The sequence below is a fragment of the Emydura macquarii genome, unplaced genomic scaffold, assembly GCF_026122565.2.
Source record: "Emydura macquarii macquarii isolate MOO-44397 ecotype Brisbane River unplaced genomic scaffold, CSIRO-AGI_Emac_v2 contig_1253, whole genome shotgun sequence".
Taxonomy (NCBI): Eukaryota; Metazoa; Chordata; order Testudines; family Chelidae; genus Emydura; species Emydura macquarii.
The window spans coordinates 12,175,358-12,194,419 of record NW_027131390.1 but is presented as its reverse complement, the minus strand read 5'-3'; the positions used below and the strand labels follow the sequence as shown (position 1 = coordinate 12,194,419).

At 39.1% G+C, this 19,062-nt stretch overlaps 1 protein-coding gene and 1 long non-coding RNA gene across 4 annotated transcripts in view; one reads left to right on the top strand and one right to left on the bottom strand.

The window, feature by feature from the left end:
• Positions 1–1,339: 1,339 nt before the first annotated feature.
• Positions 1,340–6,751, bottom strand: LOC137153117 (uncharacterized). Of its 2 annotated transcripts, XR_010919700.1 has the most exons (4): positions 6,528–6,751; positions 3,855–4,046; positions 2,746–2,963; positions 1,340–2,644 (listed from the first exon to the last, which is right to left on the bottom strand). It is a non-coding gene; the product is annotated as an uncharacterized lncRNA (long non-coding RNA). The 2 variants fall into 2 exon arrangements; XR_010919699.1 differs by lacking the exon at positions 3,855–4,046.
• Positions 6,209–19,062, top strand: part of CUL4B (cullin 4B) — a 32,343-nt gene continuing 19,489 nt past the window's right edge. Inside the window, exons 1-6 of one of the 2 annotated variants that reach the window (XM_067548183.1) lie at positions 6,209–6,369; positions 7,493–8,008; positions 11,545–11,660; positions 17,133–17,236; positions 18,370–18,439; positions 18,971–19,044. In XM_067548183.1, coding sequence (XP_067404284.1) covers positions 7,792–8,008; positions 11,545–11,660; positions 17,133–17,236; positions 18,370–18,439; positions 18,971–19,044 — 581 coding nt within the window. In that variant the 5' untranslated portion in view covers positions 6,209–6,369; positions 7,493–7,791. Of the gene's footprint in view, positions 6,370–6,470; positions 6,605–7,492; positions 8,009–11,544; positions 11,661–17,132; positions 17,237–18,369; positions 18,440–18,970; positions 19,045–19,062 lie in introns of those variants that run through there. The other variant, XM_067548182.1, reaches the window with a different exon arrangement.

The following is a 19,062-nucleotide window of genomic DNA, read 5'->3' as shown; positions in this document are numbered from 1 at the left end:
CACAAATGCTTATCGATGTGTATGTTGACAATTAATGCTATTTTATGTGAGAATCTAGAGCGTGTGTGTCAGTGAGGTTTTCATTTTTGTAAATTTACCAGGATGGGTTAATTTATCTTCCAAACTGTAAAATCCTTCCTTATATTGTGAATCTCTGATCAGGATTTACAAAAATAACAAAATCCAGTGCATAATTTTAGCAGACCAAATTCAAGGTTGTGAAAGCCACAGTTGACAAAGTACTGGAGTTTTGTCAGAAATACTAAAGCCAGATAGCATGGAGCCTTCTGGTGCAAATTATCTGCATTTATTCACCACATCTCCTTACTTGAAAAGCCTGTCGGTATGTTGTGGTTTTTTTTACATGACAAAACCACTGTAAGTCTAAACAAGAAACCTCATAGCCAAGAGAGGCCAAAGTGAAAAGTTTTATTGTGGTTTCCAGTTGCCAATAAGTGCAGTAGCTGAAGGATTTGCATTTCACACTAAACTGTGCAGTCCATGCAATCACCAGATGGAAAAGACCTATTTGATCTAGTCCTTGTCCCTGCTAATGTGGGATTATTCCTGAGGTACATTTATAGTGTTTTCTTCATCTTAAATAAGATAAGTGATGGGGTTTCCACTTCTTCAATTAAAAGTCTGTTCCAACAGCATCTTACTGCCTGGAAATTTTTCCTGACATTCAGCCTAAATTTTCCCTTTCTTAATTTCATCCCAATACTCTTAGTTATCAGGGGACATCTATGCATCACCCTCAGTAATTCCTCTCTCTCCTTAGTGTTTATAATCTTCAAATATTTGTAGAAAATGAATGGCTACACCCCTCTTCCCCAGTCGTCACTTACCTCCTTATTTGTATTTCACAGTGTTAGGACCTGATTCCATGAGGCTTACCTTTTAATTTCCCCTATACATCAGTCCTCCTAGTTCCCGGTCTCTTTTATTGCTTCTCTCTGAACTCCTTTGGTTTTGTCTACATTTGTGTAGTACTGAAATATTGTTCTCAATATGGCTGCACAGGTCTGATTGGAATTTAGTAAACAGTTCTATTGATGATGCACAAGAAGGAATAGAATCCCACTCATTCCCTACAAGCTGTATGGCTAATAGGAATAAAAGCAACAACGTTATTTTTGTCCCTGAAGTCAGCACGATACAACCCTGACCCCACACGAGAACCCCTTACTCATCAGTGCTTCTATTTTTACATAGTCCTTTTTTGTGTGTAATATTGTGCCTTAAAATAACGTCTAATGATTATTTTTCAAATGAGACTGTGCAGCTCCACAGTTCGTTAAAAAATATGTATACACCACTTGAAAAGATTAAGGCTGTTTAATTTAGAGAGGAGACAGACGGGACAGGATAATGGTATACTAAATAATCAGTGATATAGTGATGATAGGGTGAATAGAAGAGCTTGATCTTTCTCATAATACAAGAACAAAGAAACATTCCATAAACTCTAGAATCAGCACTTAAAACTGATAAAAAATTTACACACAAAATTATCCTTTGGAATTCAATGTCACAAGATACAGTAGAACCTCAGTTACAAACACCTCAGGAATGGAGGTTGTTCATAACTCTGAAATGATTGTAATTCCAAACAAAACATTATGGTTCTTCTTTCAAAAGTTTACAACTGAACATTGACTTAATACAGCTTTGAAGCTTTACTATGCAGAAGAAAAATGCTGCTTTTAACCATCTTAATTTAAATGAAACATGCACAGAAACAGTTTCCTTACCTTGTCAACTCTTTTTTTAAACTTTCCCTTTATTAATAGTTTACATTTAACACAGTACTGTACTGGATTTACTTTTTTTTGTCTATGCTGCTGCCTGATTGTGTACTTCTGGTTCCAAGTGAGGTGTGTGGTTGACCAGTCAGTTCATAACTCGGGTGTTCATAACTCTGAGGTTCTACTGTATCACTGAAGCCAAGAGCTTCAAAAGGACTATATAAGTGTAATGAGAACACACAGAGTTACAATAGTACAGATTTTTAAAAAACAAAGTTTGGAAAGGATACAAATCATCATGCTTCAGGGCATAAACCAATTTCTACATAAGGGGGGGTTAGGAAGAAATTTTCCCTGTGAGCAAATTATTCAATAACTGTCTACTGCAGTATTTCTTACACCTTCCTCTGAAGCATCTGGTATTGGGCCACTATTAGAAACTGGATATTACACTGGAAGGACCACTGGTCTGATCAGGTACATCAATTCTTATGTTCCTCTGATGCTAGGGGTAAAATTCAGCTGTAAGCTACACTGGACAAACTGAGATCTGAAACTCTCATAAAGGAAGTCTTTTATTTTACATTTATTAAGTAATATCTTAAAATTAGCAGATAGTTTAAATACATCTTAAATTGATCACAAACCTATTGGGCTGTAGAAGGTCCACATGGATGTTAGCAAATAACAAGGAAAAATAATCGAGCTACAGATATGATACCTTGATACATGGATTTAAATGTTCCCCAGTTTTACTGTCTTTAGTACCACTATCAAAATGTTATTACCTATTGCACAACAGAGCCTTTATTATGCTTTCAGAAGCATTGCTTGTTTGTTACTTGCAGCCTTAGCACTGCTTTCCTGGGTGTTATTCCACTCCTTCAAAAATAGTCCTTCAAAAAGAAATAAGAGAATTATTAACATTATTCAACACAGAATATGTTGAAACAAAAAAATCTTAAAATTATTCAGAACAAAAGCTATCCTTCCCCACCTTCTGAACCCCAAATAAGGCCCCATCTACTGCAAGGTAGAAAAAGATCCGTCTCTTGAAGACTGAATACTGGAGCTGGTAAGAGAGTCTGTCACAGGAAGAGATCCTGGTGCCACAGGTGAGGAAAGGGTGCCATGAGCCATCTCTGAAGGTGGAGGGGGAGCAGAACAACAGTGGCCTCCCATGAAGATCCCAGCTGCCAGAAGGGGGAATGGGTTCTGGTGATGACAGTTATGTTTTATATTGTTGATTAGGACCAAATTATATTTTGTCTGGTAATGGTTGTGATGATGGATGTACAATCACCATCATGGTGATTAGCACAGTATAAAACCATAGATTAGATAGATAAAATAGATTAAAGTATCCCATCAATCTAGTCTGACTAGACAAATGTTTTGGTTCTTTATACAGCTAGTAGAAAAGGAAAGTGTACATATGGGCTCCAATCCGATTGAAGCCAATGGCAGTTTTACCATAAATGTCAGTGATCAAGCCCATATTGTATGCAAACTGCAAAGTTCTTTTTGCAGGCAAAGTGAACTGGCCAACATTAACACTGTACAGTTAACTAGGACCTAATGCTTACTGAAATTATAGCAGTGATACCCACGGTAAAATGATACCTGCATGAATAGCAACATCTATTCAAACAGTAAAATAAATATATACAAGGGAAATGATAAATACACAAACTACAAAGAGATGAAAGAACTCCAACATTATATAAATACTCAGGTGTATAAGTTATTTAAAAACAATTATCTTGCATTTTCATTTTTAAAAAAATCAGGGACCTGATTTTAGCTTTAGCACAAATAGTTTTGTTATTCTCTCACTGGAGTATGATCAAAAGGGAAAATTTGTCATAATGACAAACTATTCCAAGAGGATTTTCCTGAACTATTTGGAAGATATATTTATTTTCTGTAATACAGCTACATCTTAATAATCATAACCTTCCTAGATATGGTAACCCTTTTCAGAGGACTATAGTTGAGAAACTACTATCATCACACAATATGCATAGTGTTAAATTTTGCCCTCAGTAACACTGGAGTAAACATGGAGTTACTTGAATGCAGCCAACTGAATCAATGGTTTTACACCTGTTTAACTGAAGGCATAATTTGGCCCCAGGATTCATGTAGAGGCTTTTTCCAATGGGAAGCTCGCATCTCCCTTCTTCTGATAAGCCGAACCCATTTGGTCTCACTGGGTCCCAAGGCAAGGACATCATTATGTCTGTTTTCCAATTCCCCCAGGTTCTCTTCCACACATAGGAGTCTCTGGAGGCACATCTGCAAACAAAGACTTCAAGGCTACTTTAGCTCTTGCATAATCTGAAATTGTTTGCATAGAAACTCTTTGAATAAACCTCAAAGCATTTAAACTGAAGTTTTGTAATATAACTGTCTATCATTGTTAATCTCACCAAGATTTACACAGAAACCAGGGCACAACCGTTTCTTAGCTTGCATAGAATCTTTATTAGTAGCAGTATTTCTATAGCATGGTAGGGGTGAAACTGATAATATGCTGAGCACCTCATGCAAGCTGCTTTCCACTCTCAATTCCCAGTGAAATCACCTTTCAGGATCAGGTTCTAAATATACAGCATTTAAAATTCTTGAATAGCTTAAGGAGAAATGAGCAAGAGGACAGTGAAAAGGAAGCTGATAAAAAGTAGCTAGACTAAAAAATTAAGTGATAATAAAAGCAAACAGTTATATTTTATTGTTTTGATTATACTATTAGTAACCATGCAATTACACTTATTCTATTACACATCCACCCAAAATCAAGTTCAAAATATCTTGCATCTGGAGAAAACACTCCTGAGTTATTTTTCCATCCATCAGTGCAATTAGGTTTTAGGTCTCAGGAGTTCTTTTTCTATTATTCAGACAAAAAACATTTTCCAGCAAAACTCAGTAAAATTACTTCCATGTCTCTGTGAAACATACTTTCTGTCAAGACAAGTTAGCATATCTTTTTCTATCATAATATAGCTGACAGCAATCTCCTCTTGAAGACTTCTGCCAAAAAAGGCAGGTGTGAGCTTCTGTGAGTAGTCTTTGAGACTCTGCTGCAGCAGGATCTGGTAGCACCCACAGCTTGTTTTGTTACTTCCACAAATATCTCTCAGTCCTCAGTGACTCACAACACTACACTTGGTGGACTATTTTTAAAAAAATTCTGATGATGAACACACACCAGTATCACAAAAGGCTGTTAAGATAGGGATCTAATTATCTCTGTACTGATGCCAATGGTTCTGATTCTAAACTATAAAAAGCCAAATTTATTTTGATTAAAGTTTGTTAAATTTCAGCCTAATGTAAATTTTCACAAAAATTATAACTTTCTCAAAAATAACCCACCTGATTTTTTGCTGAATTAGCTATGGAAAAAAATACCTCCTTTTCCACTATAAACCAACCACTAACTAAAGTCTGAAATTTGAGAGCAAGATCAAAAATACCATCATTTGAATAAGTCTAGCCCAATTTTCTACTTCAATTCTTGTTTGCATATTACCATTTGCCATTGTGTGAATGAATAGTGTCTAGTGGTTAAAGAACAAAACTAGGATGCCTGAAAGCTGAACTGTTTCTAGCTCTACCACAGCTTTGGGCAACTCACTGCACTTCAGCTGTGTTTCAGTTTGTAAAATAGGTACCTGCTTCCTCAAGCAGTTGTGATGCCCACTTAATATTGGGAGAGCATCCTCAGATGGAAGACACTAGAGAAGTGCAAGTGTCCCAGAAAACTTCTCCGGCTGTACAGTGGTTAGCTTACAGTATGTCAGGCATAGGCAGGAGGCAAAGGTTACAATGCAGCTTACACATTACCTTGACTGAGTCTTTGCATGACTGCGAGTCTTTGCAGTTCACGCTTGAATGTAGCGGGAACCAAGCATGAATGGGTGTCTGCCTGTGCAGCCTTTCACGGTCTAGGCATCCCCCTGCCCGCAGTCATTTCTGTGAAATCCTAAGACGGGCAGGTAGGAAGACAAGACAATCTGCAGCCTGGGGGATAGAGAGCCCCTAAATAAGGTGAGTGGGTGGGTAAGGCTCTGTGGCCTGCACTGTGCAGGAGGTAAGCTAGATGATCCAGATCATGGTCCCTTCTGGCCTTAAAGTCTCTGAGCGCAGGAGAACACGCCCGACAGACAGACTGACAGACAGGTCTGCGCTTAGAGCCAGGGCACGGATATCCGGGGGCGGGCTGCCCCCCGTCTCAGCGAGGGAGGCAGGGCCCTGAGACGACGGGAGTCCCCCAGCGCCCGTGCACACAGCTGAGGCGGCGAAGCAGGCCCGGAGTCACTGGAGAGGAGATTGGCAGCTGCGCCGGCCCTCAGCCAAGGCAGGAGCGGGGAGGCCGCGTCTGAACGAAGTGGGCGGGGGAGCCGTCCCCTCCCCCTGGGCCGGCTCTGCAGGCAGGGCAGCGGCAAAGGGGAGGGAGCAGCAGTCCCACAGAGCAGCACCAGGGGGCAACCCCGCCGCCTGAGCGAGCGGCGTGAGAGAAGCCCGGGCCAGGCCGCCCCATCCCCGAGCCGGACGGCGGGTGCGGTGCGGTACGGTACGGGTCCTACACGGACCCCTCCCCAGGGCAGAAGAGGTACGGGAGCCGACAAGGATCAAAGCAACCCCGTTCAAGGGTGGGGGTGGGCGGGCGCAGCCCCGGCAGAGGACCCTAGAGGGACCAACCCAACCCCTCCCCCCTGCTCCCGCCACGCGGAGTCGGGCCGTAGCCACGCCTCCCGCCGTACGACGTACCCCACGCTCCGGAGCGCGAGGGGATAACGAACCGTCCCGTCACCCGGCGCGAGCAGCCGGCACCATGATCACTTCCGGTAGGTCAGAGGGTAGTGGAAGGTGGCAGATTAAGCCGGATGGCGAGGGGGGAGAGGGCCCCGTAGGGAGGCTATTTCCCCGTCCCATATGTATTTCTGTCGGTGACGAGAGACCCTCCGGTCTCCCCCGCTCTGGGGGCCCTCTCGAGTCTCAGTCGGTCGGCGGAGTTTCCGGGCGGTTGCCTCCCAGAATGCCTGGCGACCGGATGTGCCGCCATCTTTAGGCTCCCTCTTTCCCTTCCCTTGTATTGACAATAACAAGCCCCGATCCGTCCCGTCCCCCCCTCCCGGGAGAGCGAGAAGGAAGCAGAGAGGGGGGAGGAGGGAGAGCGGGGGCGTTCAGGCGAGAGGAGAGGGGAAGGAGAGAGAGGGGGCGGGGGCTGAGGAGAAGAGGAAGGAAGGAGGGAAGGAAACAGGGAAGGGAGGAGGTGGAGAAAGGGGTCTATAGACCAGAGGGAGCGAGAGAGACTCACTCAGCCGTCTCTTTGATTTTCTCTTGAAGAAAGAGGGCAGGAGCAAAAGGAGGCGAAAGTGTGGAATTGACAGACCCCAGTGGGAGCAGAAAAGGTAGAATCGAGGTGTAGCGAGGAGGACTGGGGAGGCTAGTGGGTGGAGAGAAAAAGGAAGAGGGAGACAGTCCTGAGAGGTGTGAGAAACTACTGAGAAGAAACAAAGGAGCTGTGAAGAGAGGAAATAAGTGATTCTACTGAGAGAAGACAGTGAAGAAGGGGGGACTGAAAGACTCCTGGCAAAAGAAGGAGTTGAGAGACTCCTGTGAGAGAAGACAAACCAGAGACTGACTCTAACACACTCTCTCTTTGTCTGTCACGCCAAAAGAATTTGATGCCCCTCAGTCTGTTCACCTCTGTGTGTTCATGTTTCCCACAGGTTTCTCTTCCCCCAATCCTCCAGCAGCAGCTCAGGAGGTCAGACCTGCCACTGATGGTAATAGCAGCAGTAGCTCCTCCTCCTCCTGCAAGAAGAGAAAGTTAAACAACAGCAGCAACAACTCTGAGAGAGAAGAGTTTGATTCCATTTCCTCCTGCTCTTCTTCTCCTTCCAAAAACAACAACTCATCATCTTCCTCCATCATCACCACCTCCTCAGGAGGCGCCTCGTCCAATCATCACCTGCAGAAGAAGCTGCGCTTTGAGGACTCCTTGGATTTTATCGGACTCGATGTGAAGATGGCTGAAGAGTCTTCCTCTTCCTCATCCTCTTCTCCTGCTGCCTCTTCACAGCAGCAGCACCAGCAACAGCTCAAAAATAAAAGCCTTTTAATTTCTTCAGTGGCTGTGGGGCATCATGCAAATGGCTTGACCAAAGCTGCCTCCTCCACTGTCTCCAGTTTCGCCAACAGTAAACCTGGCTCTGCCAAGAAGTTAGTGATCAAGAACTTTAAAGGTAACAACAAGCCATAATTTGTCCTCGCCTGTGATGAGTTGACCCTCAACTTATATATTATTTCAACATTACAAGATATCCAGTTGGCTTCTAAATAGGCTTTATTGGAAATGCTCTTTTGTGTTGAACACCTGAATCTGTATGTGAAAGGGAAAAATAATCTCTTATAGTGTAGACTTGCCAAATCTAATGCACACTTGGAGGCAGTCACCATCATTTGGGATTACTTTTAAGGCAGCTTTCATTGTGTCCCTTGAAAGGAAGAATTTGAGACCTCTTACCCCGACTTTTGTTTTTAAATCACCCTTATTCAGAATTATATCATTTGATATCCCTAATGTAGTAACTCAAGAAACAACAAATAGTTTAGTCCAGGATGTTTAATGAGTTTCTGCAGAAGATAGCTACTTACAAGAAGATAATTGTATAGGCACAGCCCTTCTCATTTTGTCCATCACATTTTATTTAGTTTTAAAATAACTTTTTTATATTTTCAGGTGGTTACTAAGCTTTTATGGTGGAGCTGCTTTTCCCTTCTCCAGTCCTCTGAATGGATTGGCATACTTTTTTTTTTCTTTCCCTCTCTTTATTGCTCCACCTCACTATTCACCCTCTCACCAGAAGGATGTGTGCTGCTCTTGTTGCTTGAGATTTGGAGTGCTGTATGAGCAGAGAAGCAAAACTTGAGCTGATGTGATGCTGCCTGAGAGTTATCTCAGCAAGTAGCTGTATTGTGGGCCACTATAGAAGCAGGCAGGGAATGTGCAGAGCTTTCAAGGAGCTGCCTATAACTTTACCTGAAAACCATGAGCAAAACCCAAGTTTCATGCAATGTTCCTTGTTTCTTCTCTCTCTGCCACCTCATGCTAGTCTGAAAACTTGCTTTCCCTATCCCTTTCTTCCTCCCTCACATTGAACAAATAGTGGTTTATAAACATTTCCATCCCAGGCATACTGAGGTGCTTCACATGCTTTATATAGTATAGTAGTGCTTCACATGCTTTATATAGTATAGTATAGATATATAGTAGGAGAGGTGCTTATTATCTCATTCAGGACAATATATTTGTAGTGTATCTGTATCTAGTGGTAATTTATGGTACTCAAGTTATATTCAAACTTTGCTCTGTGGTATTCATGATGACACTTATGTTCTTCCACCCTGTTGCAGAATGCACTATCCTCATTTAGTTTGACTCAGTTCTAGAGTTTTAGGATGATAGTGAGAACTGAAGTCTGTTCTTCATTTATGGCTTTTCTTACAGGTGATAGGTGAATGTAATATGGACAGTAGCTTTTCACAACTTTTAAATGTTTCTTAATGCAGAGGATTACACATTCTTGTGACCATTTGTTGCATATTATGAATTGTTGTGTTGGCTGACACTTCAACAGTTTACCAGCTCTGTGACTGTTATTTATTCAGTCAGTATTAATGACAGATTGAAAATATTTTTTAAATTATGCCTTTATATGTGTTACTAATAACACCTTATTAGAATGTTTTAAAAACAGTAATTTTTCACTGTTTGCTTTATTCATGAATTTATTTTTGTAATTCACTCAGCTTGGACAGTGGAAGTGGCTTAGTCACATTTCTACTTAGTTTCCCATTCAGGTTTTCGTGCACTAATGTAATGCTGGAATATTACCAACACTGTATGGAAATGTATATTTAAAACAAAATACCTGTCTCTATTATGACTTACCCCTGTTTCTCCCACCTCCCCCCCAAAAAAAATCACAGTAATTTTTCTGTTGTCTTAATTTCGTTTTAAAAACTGGGTTTGCAAAACCTAAACTGTGGGTCAAACTTGACCTGATTGTATCACAAAAGTGTGCATGTTTTTCTCCCTAAACTCCTTTCCTCTTCCTTTCCCATGTCCCAACATTCCTACTGGAACAAAAATGATCACTTGACTTAATATTTTGTTTTTAGAATTCTAAGTCTGCTCTGTCCTGAAACCCCTGATACTTTTTGATGCCGTGAGATGTGGCTACAATCCTGGCTAAAAGAGAGTGAGGACCAACCATTTAGGCATCTCATCCATTTTCATGAATTGTCCATAAGGGTCCCCGATGAACACTACCAAGGACTTTCCATCTCCTAGGTGTTAAGGTTTCCACTTCTGCTGCACCTCCAACCCTTGTCAGGAGCTAGTGTTACTGGCAGGATCCTGTTACTGAGCTGATTAATATTAAATTTTTGCATTAAAAATCCCCAAATATTCCCATAAACTTACTTTAGGCAATCGTTTTGTGGTTAGATTTATGATTTAAAATTAAACTCACAGCAACACTGAGGATTTGATTTAGATTTTTTTTTAACCTGTTTTAAATACAGTAGTATCTCAAAGTTACGAACACCGAGTTACAAACTGACCAGTCAACCACACACCTCATTTGGAACTGGAAGTACACAATCAGGCAGCAGCAGACAAAAAATAAAAAAGCAAATACAGCACAGTACTGTGTTAAATGTAAACTACTAAAAAACAAAGGGAAAGCAGCGTTTTTCTTTTGCATAGTAATGTTTCAAAGCTGTAATAAGTCAAGTAAACTTTTGAAAGAGCAAGCATAACATTGTGTTCAGAGTTATGAACATTTCAGAGTTACGAACAACCTCCATTCCCAAGGTGTTCGTAACTCCTGAGGTTCTACTGTACTTTTTGTTGAAGGTAATGTATAATGGAGAGGAGCTATGGAAAGGAGGCTATACTAAATAATAGCGGATTTGAGTCTTTTCCAAGTTTCACACACTTGAATATAAATAATCAGGGCTTGAAAAAGATACCAAATACCTACTGGCCAGAACTTGCAGACATAGAAAACACCACTGCATTGGTTCACATTGGAAGGTTTTCTTTGCAACCAGAGGTCTATAATCATAATGTTTCCTGTGTAAATATAGCTTAAAACCTGCATAAATTGACGGGATGGCTCTCCTTCACCAGTTTCCCTCTTGGCCATTGCATAAATGTATAGATATTTTTCAGGTCCTGAGGAAGAGTATTACATAATAATAATTTGAAAATTCTTACTAAAGTATATACTGTTGTCTGTCTTGGAACATCTGTCATACAAATCTAAAAAAGGCTGACTTCATTTTATCAACCCCTTTAGTCAATCTATATGTCACTTTCTAATTATTTGATCCTATGCTGCTAGCTTAATAAAAAATCAGTATTAGTGAAAATATAGACTGACACTATTTTTTCACTTGAACTGTTAAGTTATAGGTATTGCAGAGTTTATAGACCAGTGTATTGTGTCTGTGCAACAAGTGCTGTGATGTGTAGGCACAACAGGGTGACTTGAAGACTGAGTCAAGTTGAAACTTGGAATTTCCTTGCTACCTAACAGTGAAAGCAGAATCTGATATCTAAAGAGACTTTCTTCATGTATGTTTTAATAGAAGCTAGAGTACTAATCTCTAAGTGTTTTTGCAAATTTGTTTGTCATTTTCATGTTTATAAAACAGCTACAATTTTCCACTCTCCTTAAACAGGATCTCAACCTTTGTTTATGTCTTCTAGATAAACCTAAATTGCCTGAAAACTACACAGATGAAACCTGGCAAAAACTGAAAGAAGCTGTGGAAGCTATCCAGAACAGTACTTCAATTAAGTACAATTTAGAAGAGCTCTATCAGGTAGGTGCTGGGCCTGGTCTATATTTAAAGCCCTTCAGACTAAATTAAATCTGGACATGCTGTGTTCATTTTTCACTTCTCAAAATTATTTTTGGGATTTAAAAAAAAAAAAGGAAATATGACACTTTGTAGTTGCTTTCCTAGTGAACAAACCATTTACTTAGAATAATTTCTCAAAGTGAACTTAAAAATCCAGAATAAAGGATTTGTAAGATCTTAAATTGAACTGAGAACCTTTTTACCTGCCAATAGCATAATCTAAGGTGTGGTTTCCCTTGCAACAGTTGACACGAATTAAATAAGGCAAGGAGCTGTATTCCCTTTACTACTGCTTTTGAGTTTATGCTGTGTAGCTGCTCAAGGAGAAACATGAAATCCTAAAACGTTTGGTATTTAGGTAAGAAATGGACAACTTGGATTAAAATGTAATCTATTTGTGTCTGTCTGAACACAATCTGTTCATGATTTGGGATCATAAAAAAAAATTATTTTAAATTTATTTAACTTTTAAAGTAGGTGTAAAACGTGTCACTATATTTCCTCATTAAAATCATATTTATTTGTTTGTCATTAGGATTACGTGCATTTAACAGTGAAAACATTTCAACTTTTCTTTTTTCCAATGCATTGGTAATGATGATGATTTTGCCCCTGTGTGGTGTGTGTTTTTTTTGTTTGTTTTTTGTTTTTTTAAAAAATGCTATCAGGTCGAAATTGAGTATTAGACCTTTTTTTTTAATAAGCTCTTCCATCTCTATATATAATTACACTTCCGCTTCTGCATTCTTCATGTACAGTTACTTAACTGAATTTGTTTAGTCAAAATAACTGTGATTTCTATTAGTTTTATTTTCAAGCTTCTATAATTTGATAAGTTTTCATGTTTTTTCTAAAAAAGATTAATTTTGAATGTGGTTTGACTCCAACAAATATTTTATTTAATTTTGTTTTGAGGTTTTATTGGAGTTTGGGGTGGGCTGAGTTGCCTGAATATGGGCTGAATTTTTTATTTTTGTCCATACATTTCCCCACCCAGTGCAAATTAAATGTGCTTCATATTCTTTGTTTTGAACTTTTAAGTCAAAAACAGCTAGGCTGTGTTTGGCACATGTATAGTTCCACAATAAAATGCCTTCATTGCAGCATTTGGAGGAATTGATGGCAAATTAGACACACATGCAATTGTTGATTTCAGGGTATTTAAGGTCAGTACAAATGAGGTTTATCCTGTATTGAATAATGCAGAACTGCAAATTAATGTGTTTAGCACATGATCCATTGTATTTTTTTAATCTACCACTCAAAAGACAGTCAAATCAATTAACTAGTAGAGATGGCATTTAACTACAAAGTCACACCGGAAACCTTGCCACTGCTTTAAAGTAGTAATTTAAAATGAAGTTGTCCTCTAAGAGGTTGCTATCAGACTAGGTTTCACGGTGCAACTTATGCTCAAGGAGAGAGAGTTACAACTACTTTGGGAGTTATGACTTTGAATATCCTGACATGTTGAAAAATCTCAATCATAATGTTGCAATTATTTAAATATATTTAAGTGAATAGAAACATTTCATACTTGAATGCACTCTGTTTAAGTTGAATCTAAAAATAAATGTCTTAATTTAAAAATAGTATTCGCAATTGCTAGTATTTTAAATGCTGAATAAACCAGTGCTGCTTGTGAACAGCTGCTTGGTAAATGGATCTGATTCCAAATATGCTTTGGCCGACACCATTATCCAAGCAGAGAGAGGAATGGCCCAAAAAAAAGCCTGCAGAAGTCCCCTCCCACACTCTTCAAGAGGATTTATTCATATTTTGTTTTTGAACGGAGCTAAGCTTCTTGGTTTTAATTTGACACATCTGTGTGCCAGTAAAATCCCACTGAGTGAACATTTTTTTAAATCTTTAATTTTTTTAGAGCACTAGTCATTAGCTTTGTATTAGTTCATCTACTTCTCAGGTTGAAGTTGGGAAGAGTGCACACAGATAATCAGCTAAAAAATCCGAGAGAACTGAAAGCTTTTTACAGATGCTTATTTGCCAGAATTATTTTCTTCAGTACTAAAATGTAGAGGCTTAGACTTTGGCAATAATTCCCTGTTTAAATACATGATTATAAATAAGAAAGGTCAGCTTTTTAAAACATTTCTTTAAATACCCATTTCTGTGCCCTCGGATAGCTATGTGTGATTTCTCCTCTCCCAAAACAAATGTAAACTTCACAGTACCCCCATTGGGTCTGGGGAGTGTTGGTCCCGTGTCCTGAAGATGGCTAATATATCTGAGAGTACAGACTCCCTAAGCAGGGCCTCTAATCCTGAACAACCCAGTCCTGTGTACCACAAGTAAGAGCATCTGAAAAGATGTCTAGGACTTCATTATAGTATAATTATTTGTAGCGTTAGCAATAGCAAAATGTCTTGTACAGTATCACTTTAAACACTGATCTTCTACAACGTTGCAGCAGCAATTGTACAGTTGTGATCTGTGGAGATACTTCCATTTAGTTTTCAGGTGGCTGGAAATTCCCTCTACCTGCCTGTTTTTAAAAAAGCAAAAAAAAATAACTTGTCTGTTGCTTTTTCTAAAACTTCATACTTAGGCCATCTCTACACAAGAGATCTTACTGCAGCACGGCTGTACCGATGCAGCTGCACCACTGTAAGATCTCTCATATAGCCGCTCTAAGCTCTCTCGGCGACATAGTTAAACCACCCCCAAGGAGCGGCAGTAGCTATGTCAGCAGGAGAAGCTATCCACACCGGCACAAATGTCACTGTAACTTAGGTCACTCGGGAGTATTTTTTTTTCACATTCCGGAGCAACATAAGTTTTACCAATATAAGTGGTAGTGTAGACATAGCCTTACTGTGGAATTTCTTCTCCATAAAAACACATGCATTTTATATTTGATATTTTGTATCAAAACAAAATGTTTGAAAATCCTATTTGATACAAGTGCATTGTGAATTTTCCACTACTTATGACAGTGTAGAACTCCAGATATACATGTTGTCATGCATGCATATGTGCAAAGTTCCATACGTTAAAATAAATTCAGTTGAGTTTTATTCCACTTATTTACACATTGAAATAAATGCACATAGGATTAAATCCATCCATTGTTAATGGGCCTGTAGAAGGTCTTCCAAAGTGTATAAAGCCTTGCATCCATGCAAGGAGTGGGAAACAGAGTGGCTATGTAGGGGTTAAGTATGTAGTCCCTGTTTGCCAAGGGGATGACTCTGTAACACTTCAAAATAGACTGGCAAAGAGGGGAATAGTGGAGACAGATCAGTAGCAGATCAATTGGCCAGAAACCATTGCTTACAGAGTATGGAGAGCCAGTTTAATGTTAAGCCAGCTCATTACCTAGAAGAAGGCTGCAGAGGGGTTGTGCATTTAGCTGGAAAGTGGAATGTTCCATCTTCCCGGCCCCCAGTAGTCCTCTACCTCCATCTCAAAGCCTATTTGGGTACAAGAGGGGTTAAATTTTATATTCGGTGTTTACTTGAAAGTTTGATCAGATTTCTCACATTTTAATGGTATGTAAGTTAGAAACTGACAACACAGGCTATCGAGCATGAGAGAGGCAGAAAACTCCAACCTATATGCCATCAAACTGAACAAAGAACTGTACAGTGGTTTTCTGTTAGATCAGTGGTTTTCAACCTGTGGTCCACAGACCATGTCTAAGATTTCCAAAGGGATTGGCACCTCCATTTGAAACTTCTTAGGGGTCCGCAAATTAAAAAAGGTTGAAAATCACTGTTGGATTAATACAATTTACAAAAAAAAAAAACCCACAGAAATTCAAGACTGAGAATTTAAGCTCTCAGATATCAGGAAATTCAGTTCTGGCTTTCTCAGCAGCTAGTACTCATTCCTCTTGTGCTTATGTAGCATTTTGTATAAAGATATGTGCTGTTGATATGTTTTGCTTTCATGACTAAAACTACATTGACTGTACAAATATTTATTTGAACTCCGTAAAACTGTTCCCCATATGCATTCAGCGTTAACTGCTTATTCTGACAAAAGAAGTTTGTACTACTTTTTACTCCCTGCTCGTCCTTTGGAGCTAATATAGTTATGGGTGAGTAAACAGCATTCATTTCACAGAATTGCTAACTTCTGATTACAGAGTCTTTGCTGCTGGAGTTTGATGCAGAAGCTAAAAAGAAACCCAGCTTCAATCATATCCCAGGCTGCATTAGTAGCACGGCAGTTGGAATGCTTGTTTTTACTTGTGACCTGTGTAAATACAGTCTGAAAATCAATGAGACAATAAATGTGGAACTAAAGATTAGCTCTTCTACAGAGATACCTTTTCCAGAACATATCCACATAGTCTCACACACAAATCTTAATTAACCTAAGAGTTAAAGTTGTTCATGTCCATTCCATGTAAACACAATCCATAAGAAAACACAGATAATGGTCCATCCCTATAATGAGCAATGTCACTTCACATTACTACAGACTTTATCTTAACTGCCTTTCACTTCCCACTTAAGCATCCATGATGCATGCGTCCATTTTTTTATCTTAATCACACCCAAATGCTCAGAGTTAACTATGCACTCAGGTAGTTTCTCAGTAAAATATCTTAAAAGTATAGAATATAGAACTCTACAAAATCATCTGAGGTCATACTTAGGCTTGTGTAAGTTGGAGAGTGATTGCAGGATACCTCAGAATTTAGAGGGAACTTGAGGTGGGGAGTGTGAAAGGGTGAAGACTGGAGAACATATTCTCTTGCACTAGCGCTTCCCTGTCTCTCCCAGTGGAACTGCATATGGCTTGCTAAGTTCAGTAGCTCATAAAATGAAACCTTAAGTGTCTGTGCTTCAGAGTACTAAAACCTGTATATTTCTGGGAAATTGAACTTCCTTTGTTCCTTTAGGGGCAAATCCTGCACTTCTTACTTGAGCACTTAGGGTATGTCTACACAGTAGTTAAGCACCTGCAGCTGGGCTGGGTCAGTTGACTCAGGCTCACAAGGGTTGGGCTGCAGGGCTGTAAAATTGCTGCGTAGACATTCAGGTTCGAGCCCGAGCTGTGGGACCCCCCAGAGGGGGAGGGTCAAGGCTCTAACATGAGCCAGAATGTCTACACAGCAGTCTTTAGCCCTGCAGCCCAAGCCCCACGAGCCTGAGTCAGCTGCCCCAGGCCAGCAGCTGTGCCACGGGTCTTTTATTTCAGTGTAGACATGTGCCAAGAGTCCTATTGAAATCTGTAGACCCGTGGATTGTGAACTGTTCAGAGAGAGCCTTTTGTCTTTTTACTGCTATAAGGTGCTTTGTACATCTACTGTGCTCTGTAAGCAGCAGTATTTATGTAAAGTTCAAAAGTGGGCAAATCTTGCTCAAGGATCAAAAACAAGTTTGCCATGCTATTTTTTATGGAAGCTGTATGGAGAAATAAGTTTTTAATCTTACTGTATCTGTTGCTTTTTTTTTTTTTTAGGCTGTTGAAAATCTCTGCTCCTACAAGATTTCTGCAAACTTGTATAAACAATTGAGACAGATTTGTGAAGACCACATCAAAGCACAAATTCACCAATTCAGAGAATATCCTTTAACTGTAGATGAACTGGAAGTCTTTTCATCTGCCAATATCAGGAGTCATGTTTCTTTTGCATCAGTTGATGGCATTGGGAAGGTAGTGTTATTTTATAATTTGGCATTGTGGGTATTCTTTCCATTTCTGCCAAACTTTGCTAATCACTTAACTTTTCTATAATCATATGAAAAATGGGATGCCAAAAGGATTGATTGATTGATGTTTGTAAGCCATTTGAAATCTTTACAGAAAACAATGAAGTAAATGCAGTCCCTGAACAGTTTAAGTTATAACACACTTCTAAAGCACCTTCTAAGTATTAGCAATGGCATCAACTGTTTAAAGTGAAGAAAGACACCTGAAACTGCTTTATGCGCAGGTAAGCGAAGAGAGAATTAATTTCAACAACTTTAGTTTTGGTCTGTATTAAAAGCCTAGGAATATCTAGTACTCAGTTACTGGTTTGGATTTTCAACAATTTTTAAAGCTTTCCTGCTAAACTGGAATATGAACTATTGCTAGTACTTTACTAAGGCAGACTTTCAATAACCCACTAATTTTACACGTGTAATTTTGTGCCCCAATAAACTGGATGTAAATGTTAAGTTTAGACGTACCTATAAGATTTGGGGTCACATGTCTTATATTAGACACCTCAATTCTGGCATTTGTGCTTGGAGTTGATCTCGTGTGCAAACTTTGTAAGTTTGAGTCCCTCTGAAAATATAGCTTGAAACTGTCGCATTCTGTATGTTTACACTTTAGTAAATCGTGTTTTAATAAAACATCTTACTATTGAAATTTTCTATAGGCTAGCAAAGTACTATCATTAATGTAGATTAGGCTTCTGAGTCCAAACGTTTTTTGTTTTTGAAAATGGGACTCAGACTTCCGTGTGATTTTTAGGTGCTTTTGATTGTACCCCGGATCTTGAACTACTGTTAATAACCTGGACTCTAATATAAACTAAAAATGGGTAAGCATAAAAAAATTAATTGATTCTTTCCCAAAGGTAGCTAGTGAATTTGTGACACACTCTACTAAAAGTGCTGTGGAAAAGCAAACAAGTATTATTCAGCTTTTTAGGTAGCTAATGTCAGCTATGGCATTTTTGTCATAATTTTCTTAACTGCCTTTTCAAGGATTCGCTGGACAGTGTTCTTTTTCTAAAGAAAATAGATAAATGTTGGCAAGATCATTGCAGACAAATGGTAAGTTGTTTTTTTCTTTTAAAAACAAGCCTGTCTATTCCAGAAGGTTTACTTATCTCTCATATTGTTTTACAAATACACTTTGTGCTTCTGAAATGTTATCTGATGTCTTCTGTAAAGGCTTCCTTTGTAGGAGAAAATGACATCTAACTTGTTAGAAATGAAGCTTTGAAAGCACTTTCCTGAGATGGACTTTTGAACATATGACTTTGGTCTTGAATAAACATTTGAAACACACATTGTGTATATGCTAGCGCCTTCCCTCATATTTATAACTCAGAGATTAATCCTAATTTTAGCCTTGGTTCATTTCTAAATAATATTTTGCATTTTTTCCCCACCCTAAATCAAATACTAAATGTCATGTTGATCATCTTACTTAAAACATCCCACTGCATACTAGTAAATGCAGAATACTCCAAAAATTGTTGGCAATTTTGGCACATACACATATATAGGTATATGCCAGATGGTATTTCAGTTTCAACTGATATAAAAATGCTGGTGACTTTTTTTTCCTCCCCATAACAGATCATGATTAGGAGTATCTTTTTGTTCCTGGACCGAACTTACGTTCTTCAAAATTCAATGCTGCCATCTATTTGGTAAGGATGCAAAAAATA